This window comes from Urocampus carinirostris, chromosome 4 (assembly GCF_059441175.1).
Source record: "Urocampus carinirostris isolate Australia breed hairy pipefish chromosome 4, RoL_Ucar_1.0, whole genome shotgun sequence".
Lineage (NCBI taxonomy): Eukaryota > Metazoa > Chordata > Actinopteri > Syngnathiformes > Syngnathidae > Urocampus > Urocampus carinirostris.
Window position 1 is genome coordinate 6,346,382 of NC_142352.1, and position 17,504 is coordinate 6,363,885.

General features: G+C 40.3%; 1 protein-coding gene across 1 annotated transcript in view; it reads right to left on the reverse strand.

The window, feature by feature from the left end:
• trpm7 (transient receptor potential cation channel, subfamily M, member 7) overlaps positions 1-17,504 on the reverse strand; it is a 72,853-nt gene that overhangs the window by 47,892 nt on the left and 7,457 nt on the right. The window contains 4 exon segments of the mRNA XM_088333332.1: positions 457-664; positions 4,134-4,172; positions 8,632-8,711; positions 9,840-9,877. Coding sequence (XP_088189458.1) covers positions 457-664; positions 4,134-4,172; positions 8,632-8,711; positions 9,840-9,877 — 365 coding nt within the window.

Genomic DNA, 17,504 nt, shown 5'->3' on the forward strand with positions numbered 1-17,504 from the left:
CCGAGGTGCCTAACTTGTTTGGATGTTTGGGCATTTGGGTTGGCCATGGTCCAAAAAATTTTGTGTGTTTTTTTTTTTGCTATTTATTTCCCTTGTATTTTCTTTGTTATTGTATGTGTGTGTCATGCTGTCGGTCACCCCTCTTGAGGGATATGACCAAGGTAGATAGATAGATAGATAGATAGATAGATAGATAGATAGATAGATAGATAGATAGATAGATAGATAGATAGATAGATAGATAGATAGATAGATAGATATTTAGCCATTTTATTGAATTGTGATATTGTGTTTTTGCAATAGAGGCAGACTTCTTAAAAAGAAAATATTTTAAAAGGGTGACGTTCACAAAACAAACAACCAGGTTTCTGTGATTTTTCCCTTCCCACAATCCATGCCACGTACGGCACATATTTGCAGAATGAGCAATACGAGGCAAGCAGTAATCCTTCCCACCTTGGCTCTATAGGAGTGCGAGCCTCCCTGGAAGTTAACGACACCATAGGCGTCAGTGGGGCTGGCCTCTGTGTGTTTTTCCACCGACCACTCCTCCAGCTCCGGTGCGGGCCCGCCTGAAGTCTCAGCCGTCCTCACGTCCGAGTACTTGTTGGCCAAGCTGGCCGTGAAGCCGACGTGCTGCCGCACCAGACGGCCGCAGCAGCACCTGCGACGCACGCGCACGTTGTTACAAACGGTCCAAATATTGATTGTGGGAAAGTAACAAAAGCAACACAAAGAAAATGTCAACATACTTTATACTAGGGCTGCAACAATCAATCGATTTTGTTGACAGAAATCGACAGAAGAAATAGACGGCAAGGAACTTCATTGTCGACTGTTTGTGGCCAGACATGTATATCTGACAGAGAGAGGCATCTCTACATGGATATAATCTCTGCCGAGTCGCGCATCCGCAATATGGTCAACATCAACTACCCCGAATAAAAGACGACTTGCAAAGTTTGCCAAACAGACTTTGCGTATCATGGCGTTATATCTGCATACCCGTCAACCTGTACGGTTTTGCCGTACAAAGTACGTTTATTTATGCATTTTAAGACGAGTACGACGTACAAGGAAATCTGTACGGAAAAACGCAAATTTGTCAATGATGGGTACCAGACGGTATTCAGCGACTATCACGAAACGGCAAATCAATCAAGGCAAACCAGTTCGCCGCGGTAGCCTCTATCTCTGCATCATTTTTTTCGTTGTAAACGAAGCGAGCGGTTTTATGCTACTGTGCGTATGCGTCTGCCGCCTGGGGATTTCCCATCATGCATCATTCCGGAAAAATAAAAATATGGTGTACTATTATTTTGTATGGCAGCACGGCAGCGCAGTGCTTAGCGCGTGTGCGGCACAGTTCTAAGGTCTTGGGAACCTCCTGTGTAGGTCCAATTTCAGCTACCGGACTTACTGTGCGGAGTTTGTATGTTCTCCCCGTGCTTGCATGGGTTTCCTCCGGGCACTCCGGTTTCCTCCCACATTCCAAAGACTTGCATTTCAGGTGGATTGGCCGGTCCAAATTGTCCCTAGGTGTGAATGAGCGAGCGTGTTGTCTGTCCCTGTATGCCCTGCGTTTGGCTGGCAACCAGTTCGGGGTGTCCCCTGCCCACTGCCCGATGATTGCTGGGTTTGGCTCCAGCGCCCCCGCGACCCTACTGAGGATAAGCGGTGCAGCTGATGAGATTATTTTGTATTTTGTACGGGAAAACACGATAGTTTGTACGGTCATGGAGCCATGGAGGTTGACAGGTATGCCTCTGTGATGCGCAAACATTTCTAGAGCATGTCCAACAGTTCAACAAAGTGGAGTCTGACTCGCCTCAGTAAGATTCAAGTAACGTTCAATCCGATACGGTTTTGATTGTACATTTTTTATATGTATAGAAGAGAGCTTGAGCAGTATAGCTTCGGCATCGCGTGTACCAAAATCAGTTTCGTACGCATGAAAATTGGAGCGACACAGAGAGAAGCCAGATGTACGTATTAAAAGAGGTATATCTGGCTCATGATCCATAGGTTCCCAACCCCCGGTCGACCGTTTTGGGGGTGGCATTGGCTCAGGAGGTAAAGCGCTCGTCTTGGGATCAAGAGGTCACAGGTTCGATTCCCGGCTCCTCAGAGTTATATGTCGAACTGTCCCTGGGCAAGACACTGAATCCCTAATGCCCCCGATAGCAGGTAGTTGCCTTGGCTGACACTGCTATCGGTTAGTGTGTAAAAGGGAAAAGTGTGAAGCACATTGTAAAGCGCTTTGCGAGGTCTCATTGACTTGAAAAGCGCTGTATAAATGCAGACCATTTACATTTACATTGTAACCGACTTGAGCAACTTTAGCATGACCGACTGTGCCTGACAAAAATATTTGAAACGTAATGTCAAAACTGTTGAGTTATTTTGTCACACTTAGCGGTTGACCACTGAACCAACTTCACAAACTACACATTATACTTGTTTTATTTACTGTTCTACTGCTGCTATTAACACCGTCATTGGTTTAAAGGAATACAAAATGTTTAATTGATTTTAATGCAATGTTATTTATTTGCCTGTTCCTAAAATATATGTGCCGTAAAACTCAGACTATAACTGACTTTTTTCCCAAGCTTTCAACCCTGCGGCATATGCAATGATGTGGCTAATTTATGCACTTTTTTCTAACGGCCGCCAGGAAAGCCTGAGCAATAAAGGTTAGAGTGACAGGTGGAATATATGTGTCTGATAAGATGCATGAATAAAACTAGCATGAACAGACCCTTACCATGAGAAAGGTGTCCATCGAAAGGGGAAGGCTAACTACCATATTGGGAATAATCTTTAGAGTCTGTTTATTTGCAAAGGGATATTCAAAGAAGTAGAAGACGGTTTATCAAAAGTCCGGTGTTAAGGTACCGCATTTTATTAAAACTCCTTTGGTGTACCTACTTTCTTTGTAAATATCTCATGTTTCAATGTGGGCAATGCAGCTTATAGTCAGGTGCGGCTTATGTACTGTATGTACAAAATGTTTTTTCCTTTGAAAATGTACTGGGTGCAGCTTATCAGCTGTGCCCTTTAGTCCGTATTTTAGGGTATTTACTGTATGTCTCTACTGACCAACCACTATGCCTTATTGGTTTTAAAGAGGGAATTTTTATTTAATTTTTGTACGAATCCGCAGTATTTTAAAAATGAAAGATGTATTTTTCATGGTACCCATTTTTCTTTGTTTATTATTATTTGCCATAAAAGTGAATCGACTCCATGCTAAATTCAAGAAAACTAACAATAACCCGACGTATCTTTTTAATAGTCTTTGACAAGTGAACTATTATACATTATATATGTATCCATCCTTCCGCATGCATTATCTGCACCGCTTATCCTCAGTAGGGTCGCGGGGGTTATGTTTTTGGAATGTGGGAGGAAACCGGAGTGCCCGGAGGGAAACCCACGCAAGCACGGGGAGAACAAGCAAACTCCACACAGGAAGGTTTGATCTCATGACCTCAAAACTGTGCCGCACACGCGCTAACCACTGCGCCGCCGTGCTTCCCAAAATAGTTAAGTTGCAGCCTTCCTTTTAATGCAATTTGCAAGAATTAAAACAAATAGAAGAAAAATGAAAGCAGTGTCTTCTTAGAGATAGGTATGAACCGATTTATTTCTGATATAAAAACTTGTATACCCTTTAAGAAGAGGCATTAAAATAGACTAAAACTATGCAGAGTGTGGGGGAAATAACAAAAGTAGAAAATAGATTTTTTTATGTGGTTTTCACTGATATTCTCCTCTGAATTTGTTCTTACATTGTCATATTCTACTTCCAGTTATACAAATAAATCCAACCTGTAAGCACTACCTTCATGAATTACAATTGGTTCAATAGACTAGTGTATTATCTGTTAATGGGCTTAAAAAGAAGTAACAATCATAATTTATGGGCAAAATGAGGTTCTCTTCTCAGTTGATTATCTTAGCGAAGAATGCAGTAATACAAAGCCTGGAAGTTAATTGTTTCCTGAGGCGGGTTTCTGCTTGTTGGAATTATGCACTTTGCCTACAGGCTTCTTCAGAGTAGCAAAAGATTCTCTTTAGGCTAATCCTTCCTGACCAAAGAATGTATTCAAGGCTGAGGCTGTACTCACCGGACTAGCTGTTGGCAAATCTGGCATCCTGGAAGGCATCTAGAAGGAATTTAGACATACAACATCAAGCATTAATAAGGTTAAACTCAAACAATGCACAAAAACGAATGCTACCAAGATAAACTGGATATTTAGAAACCTAAATATATCATTCAATGGCATTAAAGTGTGTAGACTGTAATGTCAAAAAATCTCCAAACACGCTTAGTGGATTTAAATTCTATTTTGGTCTCATCTGACCACAAAACATTCTCTCATGACTCCTCTGTATCATCCAAATGGTCATATGCAAACTTCAGACGGGCCTTGACATGTGCTGGTTTAAGCAGGGGAACCTTTCGTGCCATGCATGATTTCAAACCATGACGTCTTAGTGTGTTACCTACAGTAACCTTGGAAACGGTGGTCCCTGCTCTTTTGAGGTCATTGACCTACTCCTGTTGTGTAGTTTCGGGCCGATTCCCCTCCTTTATTAGAATAATTGAGAGCCCACGAGGTAATATCTTGCATGGGGCTCCACTCCGATTGAGATTGACAGTCATAATTAGGTTCTTCCATTTTCTAATGATTGCTCCAACAGTCGACCTTTTTTCACCAAGCTGCTTGGCAATTGCTCTATAGCCCTTTCCAGCCTAGTGGAGGTGTACAATTTCGTCTCTGGTGTCTTTGGACAGCTTCGCCATGTTACAAGTTAAAGTCTTACTGATTATATGGGGTGGACAGGCGTCTTTATGCAGCTAATGACCTTAAACAGGTGAATCTGATTCAGGATTCTACATGGAGTGCAGGTGGACTTCTAATGGCCAGACTAACAGGTCTTTCAAGGAATTCTACATGATACACAGGTGTTTGAATACTTATTTGCAGCTGTATCACACAAATACATTGTTAAAAAAAATCATGCTTTGTGTTTTCTAGATTTTTCTTTTTAGTTTATCTCTCTCACAGTGGACATGTTTTTATGATCAGCTATATTTTTCAAATGATAAATTACTGCGCAAATACAGTCATATACTACCATTAAATGACGTGTTTTTAAGGTAAAAACGAAGTACGTTACGCACACAAAGATACATGGTAGTTTTTTTCCCCATCTTTGAATAAAGCCCATGATTCAAAGTCAAATATCTTAACTACAGTAAGAATGCTAAAACGTGAGAGGGGCTCTGTGAAAAAAAGTAATAATTGTTTGAAAAGAAAACACATAGCAAAAGAATAACTGTGCCGGAAGAAAGCAAAGTTGCAAAGACTAACTAAACCGATGATTTATCACTCAAAGCAAACAGTGTAACTTCTATTCTTTAAAGAATAACAGTATTTACTGTACCATAATCTTCCGTACTACATTGCCTCATAACATACAGAAATGTTTAAAAACAAGCAATTAAAAAAAAAAAAAAAAAACAAGAACAAGTGTGTTAATCTTTTGGCCCTCCATTTAAACCGAAAAATAATTATTAAGACAAACTTCGTTAACGATCGACAGATATGGGTTTTTCAAGGCTGATACCGATACAGATTATTAGATTATTAGGAAGAGGCTGAGAACCAATATCTGGAGCCGATATTCATTTGTTGTAAAAACTTAATACCGTATTTTCCGCACTATAGGGCGCACCGGGTTATAGGGCGCACCCCCAAAAAATAGTTTTTGGTCCTATATCTTCCATAGATAAGGCGCACCAGATTATAAGGCGCTACAATGGGAACGTGGACAAAACAGTCAGATGATTCAGTCCAACTGATTACCCCCTTAAAATTCCCAAAGCTTGCAAAGAAGCAAATACGTGTCGTAGACACGTGCGGATGCTGTGTCCGTACGATGTAACTCAAATGCGTCATTTCAAATATCATTCGGAAGGTTAAAGTCTTGGGATTCAAGAAATGCCAACCATTCCTTAGTTTCTATTTTCTTTTTCGCTCGCAACTTTACTGTGCATATGACAATAAACACTTGGAATTGAGTTTAATTCACTCAACTCATCACAGCAACATCGAGATCGTTCTAAAACAAGATACCGGGAAAATATAAAGCCGCATAGCTCACATAAGTTCTCACGTTCAATAATGATACGCAATCATGGTCTTCTTACAACCGTTAGTGAAGTAAATCCAGGAGAGTAAATTATTTGCAAATACAGACTAATAAAACATGTTTCTTTATGGTGTACTTTTGCAAGCTTGCTAAGCTTGCTACGCCATTGCTAAACTCGGCCAATTGCAGGGTTTGTTTTGGCCATCTAGCCTATTGGAAGCTCTGAATAACTTCAACCAATAGCGATCGATTTAGCTGATGATTGACACATCTTTTTCGACCAATTGCAGGGTTTGTTTTGGCCATGTAGCCAATCCGAGGCTCCGAATAACTTCAGCCAATAGTGATCGATTCAAATGATGATTGACACATTGGTTAGCCAATGAAACGCCGGTATATAAATCCCAGCATACACCGCGGACTACTCCACGTTCGGGGGAAAATCGAGTCGGCGGCTGTTGAGTAAGTTGCGAGACCTTGCGAATTTAATATTGAGCCATATAGAAGGCGCACTGTGTTATAAGGCGCATGGTCAGTTTTTGAAAAAAATTAAGACTTTTAGGTGCGCCTTAAAGTGTGGAAAATACGGTAAGCGTAAAAAATGTTAAATAATGCAGAAACCAACAAAGAATATTCGTTGAAAAATTCAAATAAAACTTTGATAGCTCTCTGAAACCTTTTACAGCAAATACATTTGAATTTCAACACAACTAACACAACTAATCTTTCACTTAAACCAAGAGCTAACAGAGCAAGAAATAAAATTAGGTTTAGCAGCAACTCGCATAAAAAGGTACCTAAAACTCTTAAAAGCTCATTGATTTTTTTTTACAATAAATAAATACATAAATACAACCAACTTAAATTAACTTAAAACAAAAAGTGCATCCACATTTTAACGGAGCTCGCCAAATGTTTTAGAGCCAGATTGATGAACTAGTTACTGTAACAGCTAAACACTCAGTCTTCCACTTTATCATGCGTTTTAATGCTCTCTCTATCACAAACAAACAAACTTTATTGATGAACTCATGTGAAGACAAGAGCTCATATTTGAGTCTTTTCCTGAACATGCTTCCCAAAAACTACACTTTTTACGCTTTCTCTTCATCGCACAAACTCAATATACCGTAAATTCCGGACTATAAGCCGCTACTTTTCCCCCCTAACTTTTAACCCTGCGGCTTATTCAGTGATGCGGCCAATTTATGTCATTTTTCTAACGGCCGCCAGCAGCGCTCGAGTGTTGCTACCATTAACTGTCAAAGCTCTGTTATTATTATTATTAAAGCTTTGAAAACTCTCTCGGTGTACCGTCTTTCTTTGTAAATATGTGTAACCCATGTATAATATGTATTTGCAACTGTATATTTTTGTAATGTATTTATTTGTATTTATTTTAGACACTTATTCTGATATGTTTTGCGGGTGAACGAAAAATGAGGGGCGGAACAAACGCGGGGTGCCGAGTTTAAGTGGGGAACGCTAAAGGTGAGGGACAGACAAGGAAAGAAGAGGGGGTAAAAAGTTGGTTAAAGAAAAAGGAGTTGCGCGAGTAAATATGTTCATCTGATATATTTTTCCCACCCTTACCTTTGGAAATATACACTTTTTTTCTTGGATTACTTTCAACAGGACCCGGACTCTGCAGGTCTGCATCAAACCTTAAGTACCGGTATCATTTTCCGTTCATTTTGCCGGCTGTGATTTTTGGACTGTGGACCTTAATGAAGGACATTTAGTTTCAATTGCGGGACTTGAAGTCGGGTTTGGGTTAATTTAGTGTTTGTGTTACATGTTTAAATGTGGGTGCATGCGGCTTGTATACTGGTGCGGCTTGTGTATGTACAAAATCGGTTTTCCTCTTAAAATGTGGTGGGTGCGGCTTATAATCAGGTGCGCTCTCTAGTCCGGAATTTACAGTACTAAAAATCTCAATACTAGCAACGTTTTTGATTCACAGGCATGTCGGGAGTCAGGAGTTAGCAGAGCTGCCATTGTTTACTCCGCTCTAATGTTATTCTTCCCGCTTCAGTAGCTCCTCCCCAGGTTGCTTATCCAATAAGAAAGCGTGGGTAGCGTTCGAGACAGAAGGGGGGAAGAGAGGCTTGGCTGTATCTGAGCCTAAATAGTTGGCCCTTCGAATAAATAAAAATGCCGATCTAGATAAACCTCAAATCCCCAAATTTTGGTGCTGATAATCGGTCGACATCTATATATCCTGGTCGGAGTTTCAACATGCCACAAAAACAAGTATCCAGAAGCCTCTAGTAGACAATGACAAACATCATTACGTTATAATTACAGCCTGGGTTTAAAAAGCAATGCTGGCCATAGACACATGTTTAACCAAAACAGTGTGGTTGTTTGTTGAAGTTTGGGTCTTTTCTAACATGCAACATACAATTACAAGGTTTCCACGGCTACCACCGCCAAGCTCACAACTGGAGAGCAAACACATACCTGTGGGGGTCCTTTGACACTGGAAGTATGTACACACATTCCCTCTTGGTGAAAGTGCTTTCTATCCAGGGTTTCTGGGACTGGCAAGAGAGAGGAAGAGGTATATTAGGAGTAAGCATGCCAACAAGATGTAAATCAAAGCTTTGCATGCTATGAAGCTGACAGGTTCAGTAATTTACTATAGATTCGAAAACTTTAGGACCACAGTATGCATGTTACTTGGTTTTCTGTTCCAAAAACGAGGATTTACATTTCATGAATGTTGAAATCAATTACTTTGCTCGACAGGTTCTCAAGAAGGATTAATATGCCTAATCCTTCACAGAAAAATCCAGAAAGAACTTCAACTATTTCCAAAAGACCAACAAGAAGTTCAACCCAAAAAGTCAAAACAGGAAGTGAAAGGGGTGTTTCAGGATTCTATGAGTGTGATTTTACAATACACTTTATCAATCCTCATACATGAAACCATTTCTTTACAAGTTGCACATTGTTTTGAATCAATTTTCAACAAAAAACTGAAGTGATTAGCATAAAGTCACTCTCCAACCCATATCTCCATTCGGCGATCCGAACAGTTTTGCTGAAAGTAAGACGGTAGAGAAAAAATATAAGGGCTCTTTGAACTCGGTTGGGCATTGTTAATATGTGCTCAATAGAGTCAAGTCATGTTTATGTGTATAGCCCTTAATCACAAAGAGTCTCAAAGGGCTGCACAGATTATTGCAAACCACAGACTATTATTACACCATCCCCTGATCTAAAACCTACACGAGGGTCACGGCATTTAGATGGACCAATAACTAACATAAGGACACTTAAGAAGATCATAAAGTGAATGGGTAGAACGATCTGGAATAATCTGTTGCCTGGTTAGTGATGCCACAGTGTCGAAAAGGATTTTGGGGTTATTTTGTGGGGCAATCATGACTTGACTTGATTTCAAATGACGCACCCCACCTTTAAGTGGGACAATGATTCCAAACACTTTTGAAAACAGTTGGCATTAAGTTTGAGTAGGATGAAGGTTGAATAGGAGTTTGTTTTAAGGACATCGTAAAACATTTATCATGATGATATCATGGAAAACCCTAAAAGATTAAAGCATTAGGTTTACAGTTTAGATAGCTCAAAGTGAAACTGTCAAACCGAATATGAAAGTCTTTAAGTCTTGAAAAAAAAACAGCCTAGATCACTGGATGGCGTACCTGACTGTCCTCTTCGTCTTCATCTCGGTATTTAAGGGCTTTGTAGAAAAACATCCCAATGCTTTTTCATGCATCTCCCGGAGTAAAACCACAACTGCCGTAATCTGCTTTCAGCGAGCGAACATCACAGAGATCAAATGGCGACGACGTTCCCCGACCTATTGCAGGTCTTAGCGCTATGTCCTGCTAAGGGTACAGTACCGCTTGAATGTGAAAAGCCGAGTGTTTTGCGAGATGTGGCCGCCGAACAATAACGCCACGGACAGTTAATGTGTAAGAAGCCTTTCTTGGGCGGCAGATGAATGTGTCTGAGAACGAGTAGATGTTAGACTAGGGTGAGAGGGGCCCAGAGGAAGGAGTCGTGAGACAAGATTAGTAGACGGGCAGAGGTCTCAATGATAAACGGCAACCTAACTACTGGAATACAACCACCTGCAGTGACACACACTTTCAAAGTAATGTGTTTCTATGATGAGTAACTGGTGTCACAAGATGGATTGAACAACTTTTTTTTATATCTAACAATGGCTCAAAATTAAATCCATTAGTCTGGATCAGGGCTTGAGAGCGTATGGCTCGCGAGCCAGATAGGGCTCTTTTCATGAGTACATCTAGCTCGAAGTTAAATAATGAATATGCTAATGTCCTCTGCATCTGTCCAATTTTGGTATAGGTGAAGCAACGCAGCGATTGCTTGGTTCGGTCCTGTGTATTTAGGGAAAAGTCTCTATTACACTTTACAGTTCAGGGTGTTATGCCCACAGACCCGGTTTTTGGCTATAGTCTTCATGAATCCTGTATATGGATAATCAAAATTGAAAAAATAAAATCAGCTAGAAAGAAGCCCGGCACGGCTTCGAACTATGCTTTAAGTTCTTACCTGTGTCTTTGCTAGCGTTAGACCAGGGGTCAGCAGTCTTTTTGAAACTGAGAGCCACTTCTTTGATACTGATAGTGTGATGGGCTACCATTTTGATACACATTCCTGGAATAACTTTTAGCATTTCATTAATATGTTACTTCACTACTATTATTGGGGCAGCAGTAGCTCAGGAGGTAGAGCGCTCGTCTTGGGATCAAGGGATCCCAGTTCGAATCCCGACTCCTCCGTGTTACATGTCGAAGTGTCCTTGGGTAAGACACTGAACCCTTAATACCCCCAATAAGCAGGTTAGCGTCTTACATGGCTGCAATACAAGGCCGCTATTGGGAAATGTGGAGCACATTGTAAAGCGCTCTGGGAAGTCATTGACTTGAAAAGCGCTATATAAATGCAGATCATTTCATTGCATTTCATCATTTCATTATGTTATCACTAGGTTTTTATTTTTAAGAATTGGGCCAAATGTACTTAGTAAACCAAAAAGGCATCTTACTGAGAAAAGGGTACTGAGCAATTGCATATTAATATGCAAATTCTAAAAATATGCATTCTGAGTCATCTATAAGCATTACCGGTAATCATGTATGTAAAGACACTAATCATTTATCATGCCAGATTTCCTGGAAAATCACAACAACCCATCACTCATGTGCTGTTTTCAGAACCGATCCTCGCGCCCGCCTTGGCAACTTAAACAGTGAAGAAATAAGTAACAATTTGTTGTCAGACGTACCATACGTGAAGTCAGCACGCCAAGCAAAACAGCTACTGACTCACAGTTCTGTTGTTCCAGGTTTGATTCTCCTCCAGCCTGTATGGGTCGAGTTTGCATGTTCTAGTCTTTCTCATGTTTCTTTGACTTGTACTTCCTCTCACATTGCCAAAAGAGGTCTTTAGGGTTGTTGTGGTGTGAGTGGGAATGGCTGCTTATGACTATTCGCCGAGCAATTGTCCTGCAACCCGTCAAGGGCGTACTCCACCAAACGTCAGCTGGGGCACTGTCAGAGCGAGGTGGTCTGTGACTTTATGCGTTTTGATTAATACTTTTGTTTGACTGTCATTTAATGAAACGACATTTATCTGTAACAAAAATAATGATGAAACTATCGAAAAATATTCTGAAAGGTATAGTCGCAGTAAGAGAAAAGTCAAATTAAGTTTGTGAATGTGGCATTCACTGTGGTCAGCAATAAAACCTTAGTAGTAATTTATGACCTCATTGTGGTATTGACAATAGTTTTGTTATCCGAGTCTGTGTTCAGAGGTGTGGCTTTCACTGTTTGTCTTCCAGTTCCTGGAAAGTCTTGCAGCATTGAGTGAGTGAGTGATACGAGAGATCGGGAATAGTGCGTTTACAACTATGGTTAACTTTGTTGTTATTGTTATAATCATAACTGTTATCATTAATATTATTGCTATTGTTATTATCATTGGTGACGAAGTGATGTTTGGTGACTAGTGGCATTATGATGTTGAGGATGGGTAGTACGATGATTAGTGTATAAACTATGTGATTATTGTTATTATAATAATTGATATCTGACCTATGTAATGTGTGTATCCTTGAGATTGTGTTGTATTTGGACACAAGAGGAGCTATCTACATAATGTAATTAATAGGGAAGATGAAGTGGTAGGGAAAATAAGCATCTGCTTCTTACTACCCCTTTTCGAACAGGTTATGTAACATTATTTTGGTGTTGAGTCATTGTTTTTGTTCTGTTTTTATTTTAGTGTTCAAAATAAAGTTTTCATTCATTCATTCAGCATTGAGCAGGAGTTATTGACAAATCAGGATGTCATCTTTGCCAGGTTTTTCTCTGTACTTACTTAATGATTGAAACATAGAATAATACATTTGAAACTGGATATCGTGAGGAATGATCAACTTATTTGATGAAATATATATTTTTTGAATTATAATTTAAAGTGGTTTTCAAAGTAACCCTAAATTATTATGACATTGAGCAGTTATACAAAACAACTTACGCCAGGGGTCTTAAACTCAAGGCCACCCGTGCCAATTGCTGCCCGCTAGATGATGGTTTAAGGCTTCTGCCTTCACATGAAAGATTAAGTGCAATGATTAAGGGATTCATTCATCAGAGATTGATTGATTTATTTTCATATTCATGTTTTTACTCTTAGACATTGCTTGGGTAGAAAAAAGATATTTGAGAACAGGGCAATGTTTTTATCAGAGCTTTTCCTGTGAAAAAAACGATTTGGAGTAATCTCACCCGGAAGTGAGCTTGAGTTAAAAACCCCTAGAACCAGCCCCTTTTGTGGAGTTAAACGTGTTATTATTTTTCATATTATTTTATGACTATTTTTTTTTAATTTTGTATTTCTGTTGCACTTTCTGTTCCCTTGAAAATGGTTAACTGTATAGTGTTTGACTGTTTCATGCCAATTTAGCTTGAAATGATGCAATGTTCAATTAAAAAAAAAGGATTTCAAAAAAATGTAAGACACTTTTATAAAAACGGTCTGCCGGACCAATGTGGTACTAAAAACCCTATAACTTCAAAACAAAATGCCATGCTCTTATTTTCGTTGATTTAACGTGCTTAGTGGCTGATAAATAGCGCGAAACAACAAATCGATGAGGAAATAAGTTACCAATGCTTTTGATCATGAATTTTACCGATGCATTGTTGCAGCCCTAACGTAGTCCAATAAAGATTTCTATTCAATATTATCACAAGCGGTTTTATTGTCAACCCACTAGTGCTTTAGTTGTAAAGTATGTTTTTTTTTCATGCCCATTTCTTGGTATGTACGTTGTAGTTTCACCCGATTCAATTTGACAGGAAAACCAGTTCATCGGGTCATTTTAAATCAGGCTTGAGCCGGGCTAACCTGTTCCCATAGTACCGGAATCTTAAAACCGGATTGAGCTGGGCTAACCTGTAACCATGGGACCTGAGAATGTCAGCCAACAAAAGACTGGAGCTCCCTTGATACCCTGCCAAAAACACACAGGAACACTTATACTCCTTTACCAAATCACTCACTCTTTTTCCTCTGCATTTATCTTCACAGAGCTACAATTTTATCATCCTTTCAGACTTCGGAATCCCTGCGTTGTTTCAATAATGCCGATCCCGGGAAGAAAATGTTTCTATAGCTCGCGTGCCGTCTTCATGCACACACCCAGGTTGGCAAAGCCAACAAGGATTCAGCCTTCTTAGCAAGACCACAGACATTTCAACTCCACACATGAGAAAGAACACAAGATTCAGCAATTCAAAGGGATCTGTAGCATTTGAAGGCAGGCGTGAAGCATGAGATGCATTTTTCGTATTCCTGTTTTATCACTTTTGTGGCTCGAGGGAAATGCCTTTCATTGTAAGACAGGATTTTTTCTTTTTTTGGTTTGAACAATTGTATTGACACTTTTAACAGCAAATAAACAATGCGAGGTTTGAACAGTTTTTCTCGACACTTTTAACAGCAATTAAGCATTTTCACAATTTCGTTATATCATTTTCTAACAATATGGCGTTTGAACAATTTTTGTCGACATTTTTAACAGCAATTAAACACATTCACGATTTCATTATATCATATTACAACACTATGAGGTTTTATTGACACTTTGAACAGAAAATTTTGCTAGATGACTTATCTGCATTTTAAATTTTGCAGTTTACATTTTCACAGGGGCAGCACGGCGGCGCAGTGGTTAGCGCTTGTGCGGCACAGTTCATGTCATGGGAACCTGTCGTGGGTTCAATTTCAGCTCCAGACTTCCTGTGCGGAGTTTGTATGTTCTCCCCGTGCTTGCGTGGGTTTCCTCCGGGCACTCCGGTTTCCTCCCACGTTCCAAAAAAACATGCATTTCGGGTGAACCCTAACCCATCCAAATTGTCCCTAGGTGTGAATGAGCGAATGAGGCGGCAGTAGCTCAGGAGGTAGAGCGATCGTCTTAGGATTAAGGGATCCCAGTTCGAATCCCGGCTTGTCCGTGTTACATGTCGAAGTGTCCTTGGGTAAGACATTGAACCCCTGATTACCCCCAATAAGCAGGTTAGCGCCTTACATGGCTGCACAGATCACAGCCCCTATTGGGAAATGTGAAGCACAATGTAAAGCGCTTTGGGAAGTCATTGACTTCAAAAGCGCTATATAAATGCAGATCATTTCATTTCATTTCATGAGTTGTCTGTCCCTGTGTGCCCTGTGATTGGCTGGCAACCAGTTCAGGGGGCCCATCCCATCCCAGCCATCTCCGGGCCCACTGCCCGGAGATGGCTGGGATGGGCTCCAGCCCCCCCGCGACCCTAATGAGGATAAGCGGTACGGCTAATGAGAGAGAGAGATGAGAGATGAGACATTCTCACAGTGTGCTTCTAATTCGACAAACGGCACAAACAGGTGCAGTTACGGTTTTGACTTTTGGTCATATGACCGCCACCGTCGAGCCATTTTTATAACGGACTCGCAGGCAACTCATCTTGGCGCTGTTTTATAGAGCAATGCATAATAGTGTCAATAATTGGTACCAATAATCATTAGCTTGGCAGATATCGGCCTAAATTACTAAATTAAATGCCGGAAAGCAATGCATTAAAACTCAAATTTAGTGAAAGGTAATATTCAAAATTCATTCGAGTATTCTGTCATCATAGACAAAAAGACATAAAAATCGACTGAATCGTGCAATTGAAGGTAGGAACTTTAGACTTAGGGCAGCACGTCAGCGTAGTGGTTAGGGCGTGTGCGGCACAGTTCTGAAGACATGAGATGGAACCTCCTGTGTGGAGTTTGCATGTTCTCCCCGTGCTCGCGTGAGTTTCCTCTGGGCACTCCAGTTTCATCCCACATTCCAAAGACATGCATTTCAGGTGGATTGGCCGGTCCAAATTGTCCCTAGGTGTGAATGAGCGAGCGAATTGTCTGTCCCTGTGTGCCCTGCAACTGCCTGGCAACCGCTTCCCCTGCCCACTGCCCGAAGATAGCTGGGATGGGCTCCAGCACCCCCGCGACCCTACTGAGGATAAGCGGTGCAGATAATGGATGGACGGGTGGAACGTTAGACTTAAATTTGTATTAGTTAAATTTGTATAATCAAACCGTTTCGAATTAGTTAAGTAGTGGCAATTAAGGAAGTTACTTAATGTTCTGATTAGCTTTTCTTCTAAACAATTGAAAAGGATTTGGTTCTCTACCAGCTCAGTAGCCTAGATGGTAGTGTGCCCGCTTTGAGACTGGGAGGTCGCTGGTTCGCGCCTCGGCCGAGACATACCTAATTGGTATAATGGCGGCGCCCTCTGTTGGCTGCGGCTGCATCGACTTGCTACAACGGGTCAGGTGTATCGACATTTCGTTCTGTGTACATTGTTACAAAGAATGACAATACAAAGGAAATTATTATTATTATTATTATTAAAACAATTTTGGTATGTTTTTATATCAATAAAACTTCCTTTAAGATAGGGTGCCCTTAAAAAAGTTAAATATATTCTCTTTTAAGTATGTGTTAACAATGCACCAACGAGTTCAAAGAGCCCTCGTGTTTATTTTCCACCAAATCTATCTGCTTTTGTCTTATAGCGAAGTTGTTCGGATCGGAACACATTAGCTCGGAGGTATGGGAGGGCAGGGGTAGTGCTGGAGAGTAACGTCATGCTCATCACCGCAAAAATAAATTGCTTATAATTTGTCCGTGTATCATGAAATTGGTGAAATTGGGCAGGGACCTTAAGTAGAGTCCAAATGCCAACCCAAAACTCAATAAAGATGAAAAAAAAAGTCCATAAGAAACACACATACTTGCACGCGCATCACGAATGAGCTGACAGAGGCAGCAATGATGACACATGCCAGAAAATAGCGACCGTGAGTAAAAATATCCAGCTCCTTTAAATAAATGTGTGCAAGATGGAGTTTTTGAAGTAAAGTCAAGTTAATTTGTAAAGCCCTTAATCTCAAAGAGTCTCAAAAGGCTGCACAGATTAAAGACTATTGCAAACTACAGATTATTATGACACCATCCCCTGATCTAAAACCTACATGAGGGCAAGTAATACACAGATACTGTCAACATGAAATATAGGTTATTCATATGCTCTAAAATAGAAGTGTGCTTTAAGATTAGATCTAAACATTTATACTGAGGTTGCAGATCGAATCTCAGGGGGGAAGAACATTTCCACAGCCCTACTGCAATTTAAAAAAAAAAGAATTTACAGCATCTTTTAATTCCTTAGTTTTGTCATCACTTCTCTTATAATGACCTTGAAAACATTATTTTATAAACTTCCTCAGAAGTACCAAATGGAACAATCATTATTGTGTCTCCCTTGGAACTATTACTGCAAGAACAATGGATGGTGAATAAAAAAAATGTCTGATACAATAATCTTTTGCTGTATCGCGGTTTTGCTACTTTGCAAATTTTCATCATGCATAGTGTTCTGCATTATGATTGGCTAAACAGTCACCCCTGCGCTTTTCTGCCTGTGTACGCCTGTGCGTCAATTACATTGAGTTCTCCGTTGTGTAAACCTTTCTCAATTTCAAGTTATACGAAAAGCCATTATGTAAAAAAAAAAATAATAAAAAAAAAGGCTTTGGACCGACAAGAGCACCAAAAGGCGGAAGAAGCTTTCCATAGGCAACAAATGAGGACTTCCAACCTGCAAAACTTGCACAGTGGGGCTCTTTGGCGCAGCCTAGGGGCACCCTGGCACTTTTTCAAAATGGTTTGATGAAGGAAAAATATCTAGTTTATGGAGGAACACAAACTGGACACATTCTTACCTCCCGTCTCAATT